A 17,656-nucleotide genomic window follows, 5' to 3' on the forward strand; every position below is an offset into this window, starting at 1 on the left:
AGGAGGCTACCTGATTCAAATGCAGGGGGGACAAGAGTTGGACTGGGAATGGTAGGTGGGAGGGAAGGAAGGAAAAAGATTGGGACAAGGAACCTGGTGAGACTGAGACTGGAGGGGGAGAAAAACTGTGATTGGGTGTTAGAGAGGAGCAACTGAGATGGCTGTGTACTGAGATGGATTGGGAGCTGAGGGGCAGGAACTGGGCTGGCTGGGCAAGGAGACTCAGAAAAAGGGGGAAATGCTGGTGGGACTGGGTGCTCAAGGAAACGGGACTGGGAGTCGGTGGGGAGGTGGGCAAAGGGAATCTGGGACTGGTTGAATGGGCAGGCTGGAACCGGGAGCCTGTATAGGGGGACTGGGAGATGATGAAAGAAATAGGGGAAGGGGGTTGGCTAGGAACCAGCTGGCTGGTAGGGACACTGAGATTGGACAAGGAGCTGGAGGGACTGGGGCTGGCCAGAAAAGGACATTGGCACTAGGAACCAGTAACATAGATGGAATGGAAGAAGACAGAGAGGTCTGACAATGAGCTGGGGTGCATTGGGATTGGCAGAGACAGATCAGATGAGCAGCTGTGAGAGATGAATTGGGCCTGAATGGGCAAGAAGGCTGGGATTGGACGTGGAAGGGAGAGAGACTGGGAACTGGAGATTGGGACTCAGAATATTAGCCTGTGCTGGGGAGACTTGGACTTTGTCAGAAGGAGATTGAGACTGGAATGAGAAGTCTGAGGAGTAGAGACTGAGCAGGCACACAGAATGGGACTCAGCCAAGGAGCTAAGGGTAGGAAAGAGACAGAACTGGAATGGGGGAGATATCAAGCTTTTGAAATACAGGCAGAAGATGCTGTGCCCACTGCAGCATACTCCCCTACAGAGCCTTAAGTGGAACCAGTATTCCTGAGTCTCACTATTCCTCTACTATCAGTAAATATCTGTGAAACCCACTGGCAAAGCATCCCATCCCCATCTCATGCTCAGAGGATGACAATCTACTGCTGTTGTCAGTTACTTTGTTAACTCCAGTGGAAGAGGTCAGGTCAGGTCAGGTTGCCACATGTTGGAATTTCTATTTTTTCAGTTTGCTTTATTAAGAACATAGGCAATCACACACACACACATATTCAAAGAAGATTAAAGTCAACATTGTAAAGTCAAACAACCAAATGTTAGGAAGTGCCAGAATTAAGGATACCTGTGAAACCTTAATTCAGCTCTCTTGTGAATAGGCTTTATGATGCAGTCTTTACTTCCACAATCACATACTACTTTATTCCACAGGACCCCTGCCTCATTCAGTACATAAGATAGACCTGCCCTGGGAATTAATCAGGGTTGTGTATTAAAGGTGGCTGTTGTGTTTAGGATCTCTGCCTTATTTGTTGCAGAAGCTAGAAGGTGTGTAGTGAAAAAGGCAGAAAGAGAAAGGATGGTTAAGGGAGGTGAAGAACTGGATGCCCTGGACTCAAAAATTGGCTTCTATCCCTACCTCTGCCATAGAGTTCCAGTGTGATGCTGGGCAGGTCACTTAAACCAAACTTTTCACAGATGGCCTCTAACTGTTTCTCGTTTTATAGGTACCCAATTTGAGACCCTGAGGTCTGATTTGAAGAAGGGCTTAGTGCTCACAGCTGCAACTGAAGTCAATGGGAGCTGTGCTTGAACATATAAAATGCTATATAATGCTACATAGTAGGAAAAAAATCAGGTCCTAATCATCTAAAATTGCACACTCAAATTTAGTGAATACTGTTAACCTTAATCTCTCCATCTCTCAGTTCCTCATCTGTAAAAAGGAGATAATATTACCCCATAACCTTATAGGAGTGCTGAAAAGATAAATTAATTCATGTTTGTGAAGCACTCCAGTACTATAGTGATGAGAACCATAGGAAATCCCACAAGGAAATTAATAATTTTATATTCAGAGCCGGCTTTTAAAAGTGTGCAGTAAATATAGCCTGAGGCCACTCCTTGAGTGATGAGGAGAAAACAAAATATTGAATAGCTGCTCATTCAATGAGCACCCTCTGTCCAGTGCACTGAATGCAGCAGAGTCCTGTGAAAAACTAATTGTATGTGATCATGGAATTAAAGATTGTGTCATAATGCACACAAGGGGACGAACTAAGGTACTACAGAACCTTAATTCTGGCATTTCCTAACTTTTCAATGTTTGTCCTTGCAACTTTAATAATGTTCCTTTAACATAGTTTTTGTGTGTAACATTTATACGTGATAGAACAGCTAAACAGCACAACAGCACAACAGTGTGTATTATTTTTCAAATAAAAGTCAAGTCAAGGGAACATTCCTGAGAGCTGAATAATCACTTTTGTTTGTATGTAATTTTCTTTTGGTAACAACAGAAATTTAAACTGGTCCCAGCCTATATAATTGGCCTGACAAGGAAGAGGTAATATCCCCAAAATATTTTCCTAATATAGAATGCAGCCTAGTCCTTCCTCAAAACAAACCCATCCTCTTCCACTTTACTGCTGAATCTCTCTGCCCATTCACACATTCATCAAGATAGCCGTGTCCATCCATCCATCCATATTGTCCACCAGAGAATAGGCAGTGCCATGGTCAGGTACTCACGTCATTTAGCTTCAGGTCATGGGTGAAGAATATTTTGGGGTCATTCAATTCAGTTGGGCTTATGACCCGCATTAGAAAAAGAGATTTGAGGAATCTTTGGCCTTTGGAGAACTGGACTGTGTCATCAGTGCCAAAAGCAGAAATTAGGCGTGCGGTGTCACCCTGTAAGGAGAGAAATTTACTGCAAAATCCTCCTCAAGCCATCATAGCTTCCACATGCTTACATATACACTCTCATTCACAGACATACACACATACACTCACAGTACACATGCTGAAACATACTAAGCACATTCCACACATCAAAACACCCCACACCTATTACACCCCTACAATGAGACATACATTAAAATGCACTAAACACATTACACACTAAAACACACACCCCTCATATCACTGATATGCACACACACTACATGGCTCCCGCACACAGTTCACTCCTATACAAGAAAACACAGCAAAAGTGCACAGTGCAACAACACAAAACACTTCTGTACACAGGCTCATGATCGTTTTCTGTAAGGCAAAGCTGATAGGAAAACCCTTCAAAAACATCTAAACACATTCCACAATCATATTACACTTTGCACTACAATATTCACATACACACATACAATGTTTAAGGACCTGGCGAGTGAAAGAAAATAGTTTGGAGATCAAGAGGAAATGTGTGAGGATATGGATGAGGCCCGAATTTTCAGACATGGTCACCAGTGTTGGGTACTTACATTTTTGTGTGTGCCACAAGTTGAGACACCTTGTCTGATTTTCAGGTACTGAGGTCTGTGACCATCAATGTCAACTGACAAAGGGTTCACTCTTCTATAACAGCAATTCTTAAGAGGCCTGACAAACTCACTACACCAAACATACCGCTTTTCATTTATCTATAAATAGTGTCTTGATGGTAATGAAAGCTGATATGAAGTTGGGCATTAATCTCATTGTGAAATGTGTGCACTGATGATATTTTAAAAGTTATGTACACATCTTGGAATTATGTTTTAAGGTGTGTAACTTGGCAGAACTGACAAATAGGTTTCTTCCAGGGGGAGATAAGATGTTTGTCTCTTTGTCAAATGTAGCTTAAGCATTATAAGCCAAATCTGCATGTGGCATAAGCAGGGGGATGGGAAGATACCTGAGACTAAACCACAGGAGGTTGTTTTGTCTCTGGGCAGCAGAGCCAAGACTAGTCTGCACAGAGACAGTGATTCCCGTGGAGACCTGGAAGGCAGCGCTTGTAGGGTCAGAGGCTGTTGGTTTCATAGAACTGAGCTACAGTAGACGCAGACAAGACTGCCTCACTCTAAGAGCAGGTAGTGGTGAGATACCTCACAGCTCTGGGTACCCCTGGGGAGCATCACAAGATCCATGAGAGCTAAAGTCTGACACTGAAGGCCAAATTTTCAGAATTGCTGCACGTGTTAGTGCATGTGGGAAAATGTCTATTTGTGTGCCTGTTCTGTGAGTGCACTTAGTGCAACTTCAAATGTAATCTTGGTAACTGAGCACTGATGACCAGCCATGTAGCTAAGTGATCATTTGTACATGCAGTTACATGCAGAATGGTGACAAATATGTTCCCAATTTAGACCCACAAACATACACATTTGTGTAATTAGAGTTCTGGTAATCTGTCCATTAATGTACCAATGACAAAGCAGATCTTTTGAAAATAGGGCTTCTAGGTACTGAAATAATAATACTAATTAAGAATAATAATATCACTAACTCATATTGTCATTTTTGGACTTTTTAATTGTAATTTTGCTATCAATCTGAAACCCCTGCACAGCATTTCAGTTAAAAAAGAGCCAGGATGAGACTTTCCAAAGCTCCTTGCATTTTGCCTATTCTGTTCCCATTGAAACCATGGATTTAATGGGAACTGAGTTACACAAATGATAAGCACAACTGAAAGCCCCATCTTATGTCTTTAACAGCTCATATCATACACTGCTCTCAAGTGATGGTTCTATATGTGTGATTTTCATTGACTCATAAAATTTATCTTCTTTATTAAAGGGGCAGATCCATGACCTGTGAAAGAGGGACAGATAGAAAGAGGCAGACAGAAAAAGAGAAGTAGGAAAGGTTGAAGTGAAGGGTCAAGAGTGCAGAAAGAGACTTTAAAAGCTCTGCCTAAGTTTAGTAGTGTTTCCCAGAAGCCAGAGGTTGTATTCAAGCCTCAGAATGTTTTGAGGCTCTCATCTCCCCAGTCCTGAATACAGTCCACACAGAGGTCAATACTAAGAGGGAACCACTAATCCTATCAACACATTCTACATCATCATAAACTGTTGCAATACACTCCTATTTTTAGACTGTATACTTCCTGTTCCTCTACTGTTATAAGAGAAGTTCCCTGTTTAAGATCTCCAGTATACATTAGAGTACAAGGGGGGAGGCAGGTTTATTTCACTTATATGTGGCTCCTTGTGCAGAAGGATTGTCTCCTCCATTACCGTGATATCCAGGTCATTTGGGTCACATGTCTGGAAGTAGCGCTTGAACCGAATGGTGGTGAAGATCTCATCCTCTGTAAGTGACAGCAGCTGGTAGTCCTGGCTCTTGTCCTCCTCGAGATTTTCCTCATCCACAGCATGCCAGTCCTGGATTGGACATAGAGAGAGACATCAAATCAAACGAGGAAACAACACAGAGAGAAGAGAAGTAACTTCTCTTCACATCCTGAGACAGCATCTCTCTAAATAGCACTGATGGGAATTGAATAATTCTTAAAGTAACTAAGACATTGAAAAGCCCCTCTGCCTTCACTGCGAGTTTCCTACAAATCAGAGAAACACAATAGTCATATTTTGTCCATTCCCTTCCTCTCTTCAATGTGACAGTAGCCCCTGGAGTCCCTGTATACTGACACCTATATAGTGTCAGAATGAGTTTTGGTAATCCAGACTATAGGTGGTCAGAAAAATTTAGATAAAACTTTTTTTCACTGAAAAGGGTCATTTAGTCAAAACCAGCATGCTTCATGGAAACATGTAGGTTTCAATACAAATTTAATCAGGAAGGTTTCTCAGATCCAGGATACTGGGAGGCAAGGGAACGCAGAATTTTTCTAACCACCAAGCTATAGCAGTGCTGCCCAGAGGATTCAGGGGGCCTGGGGCAAAGCAAATTCTGGGGACTCCTCCATAAAAAAATTGCAATACTATAAAATACTATTGCAGAGCCCGGCGTAAATTGCCCCACTTGCTCCCCCTCACCCATTGCCAGCCCTGGGAAAAATAAACCTTCTGCATCTTGGCACAAACCCAGTTTTGAGAAAACTTCTTTACAAGGTATCACTGGTTCTCAGCATCAGCTAGTGCTAAAAGGCACTAAAGCTCATTAAAATGATTAGACAAATATTTTTCTTATATACTTTTTCTGGATCAAAAACTACGGGGTTTTAAAAAGCAGAAAAAAATCAATGACAATGTCTGCTTTCCTTCAAAATTTGTTGTGGTTTTTTTTAATTGAAAAGCTGAAGTTAGTCTGCCAAAACCTGAAGATAAAATTACCACACCCATCCTATGAGGGAGTCACATGAGAAGCAATATCTTCCCACCTACAAGGGAACCCCTTTCCTGCATTCCTGAGTTCAAGCGTGAATCGTGTTTCTTTCCCCCCCCCCCCCCCCCCCCCCCCCCCCCCCCCCCCCCCCCCCCCCCCCCCCCCCCCCTAACTTTATACTGTGATCCCTTTCACCAGCAACCTCTAAGTGCACTCCCCTCCCATATTAAAACACTTTTTATCTATTTAACACTACTTAAATAGCAAGCGGAGTTACTGTGGGTTTGTCTTTAGTATAGCTTATGTACATACTCCATGAACTGAGCATTTGAGTTTGTTCCAGAATCTGGGATTAGTCTGTGTTGTGAAAACTGAAATGCTCAAAATAGCACACGCATGTGAATGGACACAGGGTGCTAAAATTAAATTAACCCAGGGGTTCTCAAACTGGGGATCAGGACCCCTCAGGGAGTCACGAGGTTATTACTGGAGGTCGTGAGTGTCAGCCTCCACCTCAAACCCCGCTTTGCATTTATAATAGTGTTAAATATATAAAAAAGTGTTTTTAATTTATGGGAGGGGAGTTTGCACTTAGAGGTTTGCTGTGTGAAAGGGATCACCAGTATAAAAGTTTGAGAAACACTGAATTAACCCCTCTGAAACCTCAGGGAATGCAGGGGAGGGGGGGTCTCCCTTGGTAGGGTTGGGAAGGATATTGCTCTTCTCATGTGATCCCTCCCTCAGTGGCTAATTTTAAATGAAGCTACCCTCCCCTGACGTGAATTTCCCTATGGCACTGAAATTAAATATAGACTATAATTTGGCATTTGAGAAGTGAAAGGGATGGTAGCCCTAATGGAAAAGCTAACATCTTGGCTCTTCTGCAAGCTTCAAACTGCTGAATGAGCTTTAGGGTATGGAAGGCTGTGCCTCCCAAACATCCTGGCCCTGCCCCCATCCAACCCCCACCCACTTCCTGCCTCCCGACTGCCCACTCCCCCCCAGAATCCCTGACCCATCCTGCTCCTTGTCTCCTCACCGTCCCCCAGAGACCCCATCCCCAAACACCACCCCGGGACCCCACGGCTGCTCCCTGTCCTCTGACTGCCCCGACCCCTATTCCTCCCACCCCCGCTGAGTCCTGACAGACCCCTGGAATGCCCATGATCCAACCCCTCCATTCCCTGTCCCCTGACCGCCCCTCCAACCTCTGCCCCCTCCCTGTGCCCTGACTGTCCCCCGGACTCCCTGCCCCTTATCCAATCTCCCTGGTCCCTTACCCCCGGCTTCCTCTCCACCTGGAGCCTTAGCGCATCCAGGAGCGTCCCTGGATAGCTGCAGCTTGACTCTGGCGGGGTAAGGGGGCAGGGCTGTGAGCTCAGCCTGGATCTCGCAGCCCTGCCCCCTTACCACATTGCTCTGAGTGGGGAGGGGCTCAGGCCCCACCGGAGCCATGCTGTACGGCTGTCCAGGGACGCTCCTGGATATGCTGAGGCTTCGGGAGAGGGGTGAAGATGGGGTCAGGTCAGGCTGGGGCTGGGGAGGGAGCCTCAGCCATTCTCGTGGGGGCCCCTGCAGAGCCCAGGGCCTGGGGGAAATTGCTCCACTTGGCCCCCCACCCCCGGGTGGCCCTGAGCTATAGAGTTTCTCTCTTACACACACATTTTCTGACCACCCCTAATCCTGACCCATATCAGCTGAAGAACTAAAGATCAGTCTCTTACTCGTGTGTGTCAAACGATCAATTTCAGAAGTAAACTAAACTGAATCTTTGACAAAAATGAAGCAAGTGAAGAAATCAATAGAGCAGATGATTAAAAGAGCTATGCACCCAGCACCTCCCATTGTAAAACTTATGGGCAGATTTTCAAAAGAGATCAGCACCCAGCCTTTTAAAAATGGGCCCAGGTTATGAGTGATGAGCCCTTCTGAATATTCTGCGTAGCAGACTGCCTTATCAGTACAGCCACTATAAGAAAACCAAACATGTTTAGAACATATACACACATACAAAGGGATTGAATGAGGTCATCAAAGGTGAGTGCTACCCTATGAGAACAGGAGAAGATGTCAGGTCAGATTTTGAAAGATATTTAGATGCTTAAAGATACAGATAAGGGCATAGTGGGATTTTCAAAAGTGCCTAGGTGCCCAACTCACATTGATTTCAATGAGAATTAGGCTCCTAGTGCTTTCAAAAATCCTAATAGGTACCCATGTGAATCTCTAGGTGCCTAAATACCTTTAAAAATGTGGCCTGTCATGCCTAGACTTCAAAATACAAGAGCATTTTCTGTACTGCTGCAAGTCAAGGATTTTGGCAAGTTGACTCAATACAGAAAATGCAAAATTGTACACCTTCAACTCTCCTTTTGGGAAATAGATGTTTAAGTGATTTCCCTCAAGGATTACCTCAGGATCAGAGGGATGCAACAAAGCATGAAATCCTACATCTTGAGACCAGAAGAGAATAGGGCAGAATCATTGAGGATCTGATGATTTGGAGCAAAACCAAGGAATTGTATAATGTTCTGCAGCCTGCCACAGAAAAGAATTTAAAGTAAACAGGAACCAGGCTGGGCTGAATGAGATTAGTCACGTAGGACAAATATGTAGTGAGAAAAAAGTTCAACCGACCCAAAAAAGATGGAGACAACTGGATAAATGAAACGACTCCAAAACAAGATTCACAGCATGTTATCACATCCAAGCAAATTCACCCCTAATTTCCCATCATTAAGGGCTCCACACAGAATACTTCTTGAGGACAGTACAGAATGGCACTGCAATAATAGACAAGAGATCCACCCTCACAATGTATACTCCTAGGTTTTGTTTATTTCAGACTGTTGTCCATGGATCAGTAGTGGTCTGCACAGCACTTGGTGGTGGTACACAAACAGCTGGTGTTTTTCTCCTTATTTCCAGCTTCAAAATTGCATTAAATGACCTCTACACATTCATCAGCTACCTTCCTAATGCTACTTACCTGCATAAGCAGTTGAAGAGTTATATGATTATGAATGGGAAGGGAGGTGATCAATGTAATTGTGAATGTGACGGGAGGTGGCCCTCAATCGCAACTGAGAAAGGTGGTGCCGTCAAGATATGCTCTGAGACTGAAATATAGTCCATACACTGTGAAAGAGTTTGAGGAATTCCCCCCCGCACACCTTTGAAATGGACAAAAGACAAAATTTCCTATAACAGGAGGCCTCTATGTCCCCCTATATTATCACCACCTCACTCCCATCAACCCATCCCATTTCAAATTAACAAGCAGAACACCTTGCTTAACTATGTGCTCAGAATATTTTTCTGATATAAAGTACATTTTTTTCAATTAAGTGCATTTAATATGTTTCTTTGCCAAGTGGAGTCCCCTCTATCAGTCATGACTGTGAAAACATTTAAATATGAGCATATGTCCCCAGGACAGGAGTTTATCATGGGATAAGAGGGAACATTTTTATAGAAGTCCCTTATGAATATATTGATAACACATCTCTGCTCCTTGGGGTGAATATCCAAAACCCAGTATCACTTTCACTGAATTTCCTGATACCCAGCTGACATTCTTTTTTTCTGCTCAATTTCACCTGCATTGCCTCTAACTGTAGCTTCTCAGATCCCTCTAAACCACTCTTTTACCAAGTCGGGAATCACATTACAGAGGGGAGTTTAAAAATGCCTCCTTTGTTTTCCATTCTTTGAAATTCCCCTTTGTGTTACTTTATTTACTAAGCTAAAAGTGCAAAGATAAATAGTCCCAAAATCAGTTACACAAAAGCCAATAAACAAAATAAGTATTAAAAACTAAAAGTAAAATCATTCGCCATAGATATTTCTTAACCCTGAGACTTATTTGGAAAAATATCTCTCACTCTTGAGAATGAAAGAGAAGAATGATTAAGAGAGAGAGGGAGAGAGAGCAATGTAAACATACACACATACTACATCTACACTAAATTACATTCCACACCCCCTGAATTTACCTACTGTTCGTACCACTGGTTCAGCTCATATGTGCTAAAATGGTGTAGATGTGTGTATTCATGTGTGCGTGTGCGTGCTTGCCTATATTCTAATAAACCTTTCTGGATCTGCCTAGGCTATTGAAACTTCTTTGCCCCTCACCTGTGGTTGCCCAGCCATCAGAGGTTCCATGCTAGCCACAGTCTTGAAGTTACATCAGCTAATGATTTGGGGTGCCTCATTGTTAGGAGGACATCACGAGACACCTTAAAAAATTAAAGCATCCCTGAATCATTTTGAAAATTCTGGTCATTGTGACCAGAGCTTCACAACCAACCAATTCAAAACATGTAAAGCTCATTTAGTTTCAGGTTCAAACATGGAAATGAAACCAGCTGAGTAGAATAGATATATTTTGACCCTGCAAAGTTTCATCAATGTTCAGGGAGGAAAAAAAGCCTCTGGATAAACGGAACTATTCTGAGATTAAGCTCTTTGGTTTTCTAAGGGGATTGGTGATGACTAAATACATGGTAATTTTTTTGTAACACCCAAATCTTCACAGAACTCACTGGTTTGGTTAAACTCTCATGTTTACCATACTGTACTGTGTTTGAACTGTGTTCTGTAATGGGCAAACTAGGGTGGCTTTGATTTTGCAAAACCTAATCAGCTGGGGTTTGGTTCTGCAAATTCAGAATGAGGAATGGTGTGGATAGAGGTTACATTTAATCTGGCCTTTCAAGGATTGGGGGAAGTCAGAGTGGCAGGGATTTAGTGCTTCTCTAGTCTGGATGGAAAAAAAGACATAGCAAAACTCAAGGCAAGTGAAACCACAGGAAGTGAAACTGACAAAACAAATGTCATCAGAATCCACATAAAATAAACCAGAGGTTCTCAACCTTTCCAGACTACTGCATCCCTTGTAGGAGTCTGATTTATCTGGCATACCCGCAAGTTTCATCTCACTTAAAAACTACTTGCTTACAAAATCAGATAAAAAAATACAAAAGTGTCACAGCACACTGTTACTAAAAAATTGCTTATGTTCTCATTTTTACCACATAATTGTAAAATAAATCAATTGGAATGTAAATATTGTACTTACATTTCAATGTATAGTATTAGAGCAATATAAACACGTCATTGTCTGTATGAAATTTTAGTTTGTGCTGACTTCACTAGTGCTTTATATGTAGCCTGTTGTAAAACTAAGCAAATATCTAGATGAGTTGATGCACCCCATGGAAGACCTCTGTGTACCCCCATGGGTACACATACCCCTGGTTGAGAATCAATGAAATGAACCATACATGATTTCCCCTATCTCTAGTCATAGGAGTCACTGAACTGGTGGATCAGGGACTTTCATTAGAGCATGGGCATGTTAGTAACAAGAAGCATGCAGTGTTTTCAGGTATGTATCTAGGTGAGGGCTGGTAGCAGGTGTGTCTGTATGAACATGTATAATGGTGAGGGATATAGGTGTGAACCTAGCTGCATGTTGACTGCATGTGTGTTGGTGCATCAACCATGTTTTAGCAGGACTATACTGCTTGTGGAAGCATCCACTGATCTGATAGTAGATGGACCAACCCAAACTTATCTAAATCTTCCTGCTTGTGAACTCAGCCCTCATAGAATCCTGCCCTGAATGCAGTATGTGTAAAGCATGACCCTCTGCAAAGGGGGAAGGAGAGGAAATGTTTTCAACTTACAGAGAAATAGATGCTGCCATTGGGGAAAACGCCCCCGATCACAATGTCAGACCCAGGCAATTCTCCATGAGGGCTGAATCCAAATGCCACCCAGCCAGTAGTTTTGACCCGGAGCTCAAAGGTCATAATTTCCTCTGCGTCATGGTCCCAGCTCATGAAGACCAGGTTTGAGTGGTCCAGGAAAGCAGAGAAACGCAACGGGGGAGGTGACAGCTGGCTGGAGCAGAGGCATGGGATGGACAGGAGGAAGAGAAAGCTCTTGGTCCACAGGAGGCTCATTATCTTCATCAGGATCAGAGTAGCCTCTCTCTTGTGCTGATTCCCTGGGCTGGATGCTCTGAGGTAAGGGGTCCAACTTATATGGATGTCTAGCGAGGCAGGGCCTGGTGCCAAAGAGGAAGGGCAGCAACTTGTTCTTCTACATCTGATTAAGTAGATGGCACAAAGTCAACACGTTACATAATACACCTTGGTGCCATGCCCAGGGGAGACAGATATCAGGGACCCTATGTGCTAGTGTCACGAGATATTGAACAGCTCTTTGGACCTACTTGGATGCAGGAGGGGACTCAGAATTCCCATCCAAACTGGTATTCTGAAAGCCAGCATGTTATCTCAGTTCAGAAAGAGAAAGGATTTCTTTTAAGGACACCTCTCATCAGCTCACCCCTATCTTGGAAAGGCTGGAGTGAGCCCCAATCATTCATTAGTATCACATAGTCATTAGCTGTGAGGGCCATTCAGAAGCAATATGTTGGTGAATCTCAGTCTATTCCTGATGGGAAGAGAGTCTGCATCAGAAAAAGCACCATCATTCGGGGCAGTCCCAGGGTCAGAATCAGGAAAAAGACTGTGAGTGCTGGAGACTGCATTCCCGTCATGGAATTGGGGCCATCAGAAGTAATAGCCTTTGTCCAAATGATAGCACTCAGAATAGTGTACAGAATTCAATAACAATGGAAGAGGGAGAGAGAGAGAGATTAAAAAGTGCCTAAGTCCTAATATTTTTAACTTATCTCCCCCATCCTGTATCCTTACCTAGCTGATTTTGTCATCCATTTCTTATGTCTTGTCTTTTAGAGCGTAAGCTGTTTGGGGCAGAGACTGTCATTTACCATATGTTACCTAGTAACACAATAGATCCCAATCATCTGATGCTTTAAAATCAAGACTATCTGTCTTTCTAAAAGATATGCGGCTTTGATGCAGGCATTATTGGGTAAATTTCTCTGGCTTGTGTTATACAAGTCAGATTAGATGATCAGAATGGTTCTTTTTGGCCTAAAATCTACGATTCCACGTTTACAGAGCACCAGCACAATGGGGCCCTGGCCTAATTCACCTCTAGGCGCTACCACCACCACAATAGTAATAGTATAAAGGCAAAAAGTTTCCCCCTGGGTTCTGAAATAATATGAAAACTATCAATGAGACAGAGAAAAAGACAGAGTCTGTTCTGGGTGGCTGGAGCTGCAGAGTGAAGGCTCTCACACCTGGTGACATTTGGGGAAGGGACATAGAGGAGGTAAGTGCTGTGGTCCTTGAGCAGAGTTGCTGGGGCACATCATAATGAAAAGCCACATCCCTGAGGCAGGATGAAGGAATGTTTCAAATAGCAAGAGAGCTATTTTCAGTTCCTTCCTGCAATGCCTGGCAAGGGTATGATGCATCGCCATGCTTTTTAGTACTGGATGTGTGGGGCAGATTTTGAAGAGCAGAGACTTGAGGCCATTGTTACAATAGTTAAAGAAGGGGGATTTGAATAGTACAGAATATGAATTAGAGAAACACCCTTGTCCCATGCATTGCCCCTTGAATGGGAGACAGGAACACCATCAAAACACTTTAACCCTCCCAGAGACATTATCAGTGTGCAGGAATAATATCAACAGTGGCGGGCCCCAGCAACCACCCAACCGGTTCTGCAGGGAGTGGCTTGTTTTAACTCTGTTGCTTTGTCTCATCTCCACTATATTCAGTTATATAAACCACTATGATCTGTTCCCTCACCCCATGAACCACAACTCATACCTGGGGGGAAGGGGATTATTGTGTCAGGGAGTTGTTAGTTCTTTCCTTATATCTGCTAGAAATGCCCAGAACAGCCTTGCATGTTAATCTACTCTGACTGGCACTCCCAAAACAGATAGAGAACAGAGAAGGAATGGTTTCTAATCGGATTCTTAGGGACAGGATTTAAATGGATCAAGTTCCACATGTTATTCTTGGATCCAAGGTTGTTTTGCTGACAGTCTTGCTGAAGACAGTGAATGTGTGTGTGTTGCCTTCTAGCCTCTTTTTGTGAACAAAACTAAACCATTGCAAAATACAGCACAATTAACGTTTTCTGCTCAAGAACGGGCCAGGACACATATCTTTGGGTACTGCAGGCAAGAGAGAGGTGCAGGCAGAGATGTGTGAGGATTTCAAGAATAGGATACCACACGATGCTGCATGTCAGGACTGAGGGGCACAGGCAAAGCTGTGTGGGGAGCTCAGGACTGGAAGAACAGGGGGCTGCAGGACAGGATTGAGGGGCATTGACAGAGCTGAGTGTGAAATCCAGGACCAGGATAGCAGGGAGTGCTGCAGGATAGGACTGAGAGACATCAACAAAGGCTATGTGGGTGTATGAGTGTGTACAGAACAGCTCCTGCTCTGCCTGTCACTGTCCAGCCCCTGCTTTTGTTTTCATTGCCACAAATTCTAAACTCATGTCCACTTTCTTTTGCAAAGGAAGGACAGAGAATCTCTGCATCACATGGAGAGGATGTGAGATAAGAGGATGCACCTGAGACATTGCTGGAAAAGGCAACTATCAAGGGATTACATCAGGGGATATTTTAGCTGTGTGACACAGATTAGAGTTGCATGGTTTCTTTTAAGGAGGAGGATTTGGGCAAGACTCCCTGTCTCCATATCATTGGTGACTGGCATGGGAGATATATCCAGGAACAGGAACAGACCACACAAACTGACAATGAGGAACATGCCAAGAGAGATTATGAAATGAAAGAGGAGCTAAATGAGGTAAACACATCTTTAGAAGACTAAAATAGCAGAAGATCTATGTGTAGAGTGAAAGGAGGAGGCTCAAATCCATAAGGCCAGTAGCACAATAGCAGCCTTGAGGACCTGTGTAACACAGGAGACAGAGACACCCACAGAAGGAAAAGGGAAGACTGTCAAAAGCAGGCAGGACAAACACCCCAAACTGGTGGTATGTTCAATAATCAGATTTCATTAAGCCAGTAACAGATGTGAACTCCTGGATGATTATAACAGTCCTACCATGTAGTCACAGACAGTCCCCTTGGGCACTCCAGTCAATCCTGTCACTCAGGCAAGCTGGACTAAGTGATAAATGGTCACTTACACCAAAAATCACAAAATATTCAGGTTCCTTCCTGTCCCAAGAAACCAGTCACTTATCTCACATCAATTTGTACCTTAGAAATCACATCAAAGACAATGCTTATAGCCAGTCCTGTAATAAATTAACTAAAGGTTTATTAACTAGGAAAAAGAAATGAGAGTTATTTACAGTTTAAAACAAGCAAATGTATATGTACAAATGAACTTCAGTCTGTGATTCAAAAGGTGACAGATATAGTAATCAGTTGCTACTAAATGTCTTTTTAGGGCTTAACTCAGGCTGACCTTGGAGCTCTCTGCTTTTTGTTTCTTAGCTCCAGCCCCTGTGAGAGTCCAAACAGAACCGAAATTTATGGAAAAAAGCCTTCTGCATATACTTCTCCATAGATAGATGGACTGATTCACAAAGCTTTTGTGCTATGATGGCTCACTTAATTTTGACTGTCCTCCTGGGAGAGTCACTTTTAGAATAATAGAACATCAAGGTTGAAAGGGACTTCAGGAGGTCATCTAGGCCAACCCCCTGCTCAAAGCAGGGCCAATCCCCAGGCAGATTTTTACCCCAGTTCCCTAAATAGCCCCCTCTAGGATTGAACTCATATGCTTGAGTTTAGCAGGCCAATGCTCAAACCACTGAGCTACTCCTCCCCTTGCAAGTTCACAGCAGGCATTTGTACAATTACAAAACAAATTTATATTTTACCTTGTAGCATGGAATGCAGACATTACAAGTGAGATTAATGCAGGCAACAATTTACAAGCATTTTATAGAGTCTAAACTCTAAATACATTCTTATAAGACTAATAGCTGTTTTGAAGAAAACTAGCATACAGGTGAGCTGGTTTGGTTTCCAGCTGTGAGTTTGTCAATTCTTAGCTAATGCCTATGGCCTTGGCCAGAGCTGGCACTTGGTTTACCAGCATCACAACCTCCTTACACCATCCTTCTGCTTCCCAAATGCCAGCAGAGGAACATGTGATGCCGTCAGTATGTGCTCCATCTTGTGAAGACATACTTATAAAAGCTTGTCAGTTACATTTGTGCTGTGGTTGAAAAATTGTTTTTCTGGCCCACACAAATATGTTATAGCTGCATTTTGGATTCAGCAGAGTGTTTGCAAAATGGGTATCAATGAGACCAGAGAGGAGGAGAAGGTAACAGCAGTCAATATGGGGAATGTTCAGGGCCTGAAAATATGTTTTGGTTGTCTGGGCAGAGAAAAGGGTCAGGTAACTGATAAGCTGTGGAGGAAGAAGCGGGAGGATTTGGACACAGCTGAGATGGGAGGAGTTAAAGACGATTCTAGAGTTCAAGTGTGGGTGAGAGTGAGGGTGACTCTGTCAAAAGCAAAGGAGAGTAAGGTAAGATGAGAGGGGTTAGGAGGAAGAATAAGGAACTCAGTTTTATCCATGTTAAGAATGAGGGACTTGCATGCTGTTCAGGAAAAGATTTTGGAAACCATCAGAAATGTAGGACTAGACAGAGGGAGCCAACTCAGGCATGGAGAGTCAAATCAGGTCAAGTCAAAGGTTGTAGTTTTGAGAAAAAAGGATGTTAGATAAGAGAGGGGAAGAGGTCAAAGGTGGAACAAGCTCACAGGAGAACATGTCAGAGCTCAAGGTGAAACAGAATTGTGACTTGCAGGATGGCTTATGACAGCTCAGACTATCCCATCCATAGGATACAAATGCAGAAGAGTTACCTGAACAGAATAAGGGTAAATGTTGCCGGGGGGGGGGAGGGCGATCTTTGTTACAACATGTTGTATGTCTGGAGCATCCTCACCAACATTCACATTTCCTGGCTGTCCCCGAATTCAATTCAAAATCACAGACTCTGGTTTTCAGATCTTCTCCCAACTCACCATTTCCTGATCTTATTTCCACTTACTGCCCCACACAGCCCAATCTGTCTCCTATTGCTCCCTCTAAACAAAGCTGTGCCTTTCCCTCTGCTCCCTTTGTTCCAATCCAATGCACTCAGTTCCATCTCGCCTTTATTAGGCACCCTGATGTTTTTCACTTAACATTCCCTCTCCCCGGAAGACAGTTTGTGTTATTGGGTATGGAGGAAACTGCATATATATGCATTGTATTGTATTGCATTGCATGATGTTGTATTGCATTATACTGTGTCACATTGCAATATTTTGCACAGTGCTATAGTATACTACTCTGGATGATATTACAATGAAATGTATGGTATTGCATAGTGTTACATTATAATGTGTTGCATAACACTGAGTATTCAACATTGCACAAAGCCACGCCATCCAGACAGTCTTCTCACGAGTGAGACATCTTATCCAAATCCTAAGCTGCTCTGGAAAAGATTTCTGGAGTAATGTTGCTACTTTGTGGCCACATACTTTTCTTGCAAAGATGTAGCAACATCTTAGACTGAATTCAGTAGCTGGAAAAATTCCTTTATGTATTTAGTCCCAGCAGAGAATTGCCTGATATCCACAC

At 43.2% G+C, this 17,656-nt stretch overlaps 1 protein-coding gene across 1 annotated transcript in view; it reads right to left on the reverse strand.

Annotated features, from left to right (window-relative positions):
- The window catches only part of LOC116823108 (putative DBH-like monooxygenase protein 2), a 30,547-nt gene extending 18,447 nt beyond the window's left edge, over positions 1-12,100 (reverse strand). Inside the window, exons 1-3 of the mRNA XM_032777452.2 lie at positions 11,813-12,100; positions 5,069-5,215; positions 2,601-2,762 (exon numbers count right to left, since the gene is read on the reverse strand). Coding sequence (XP_032633343.2) covers positions 2,601-2,762; positions 5,069-5,215; positions 11,813-12,100 — 597 coding nt within the window. The remainder of the gene's footprint in view (positions 1-2,600; positions 2,763-5,068; positions 5,216-11,812) is intronic.
- Positions 12,101-17,656: the final 5,556 nt, after the last annotated feature.

Source organism: Chelonoidis abingdonii, chromosome 1 (assembly GCF_003597395.2).
Source record: "Chelonoidis abingdonii isolate Lonesome George chromosome 1, CheloAbing_2.0, whole genome shotgun sequence".
Classification (NCBI taxonomy): domain Eukaryota; kingdom Metazoa; phylum Chordata; order Testudines; family Testudinidae; genus Chelonoidis; species Chelonoidis abingdonii.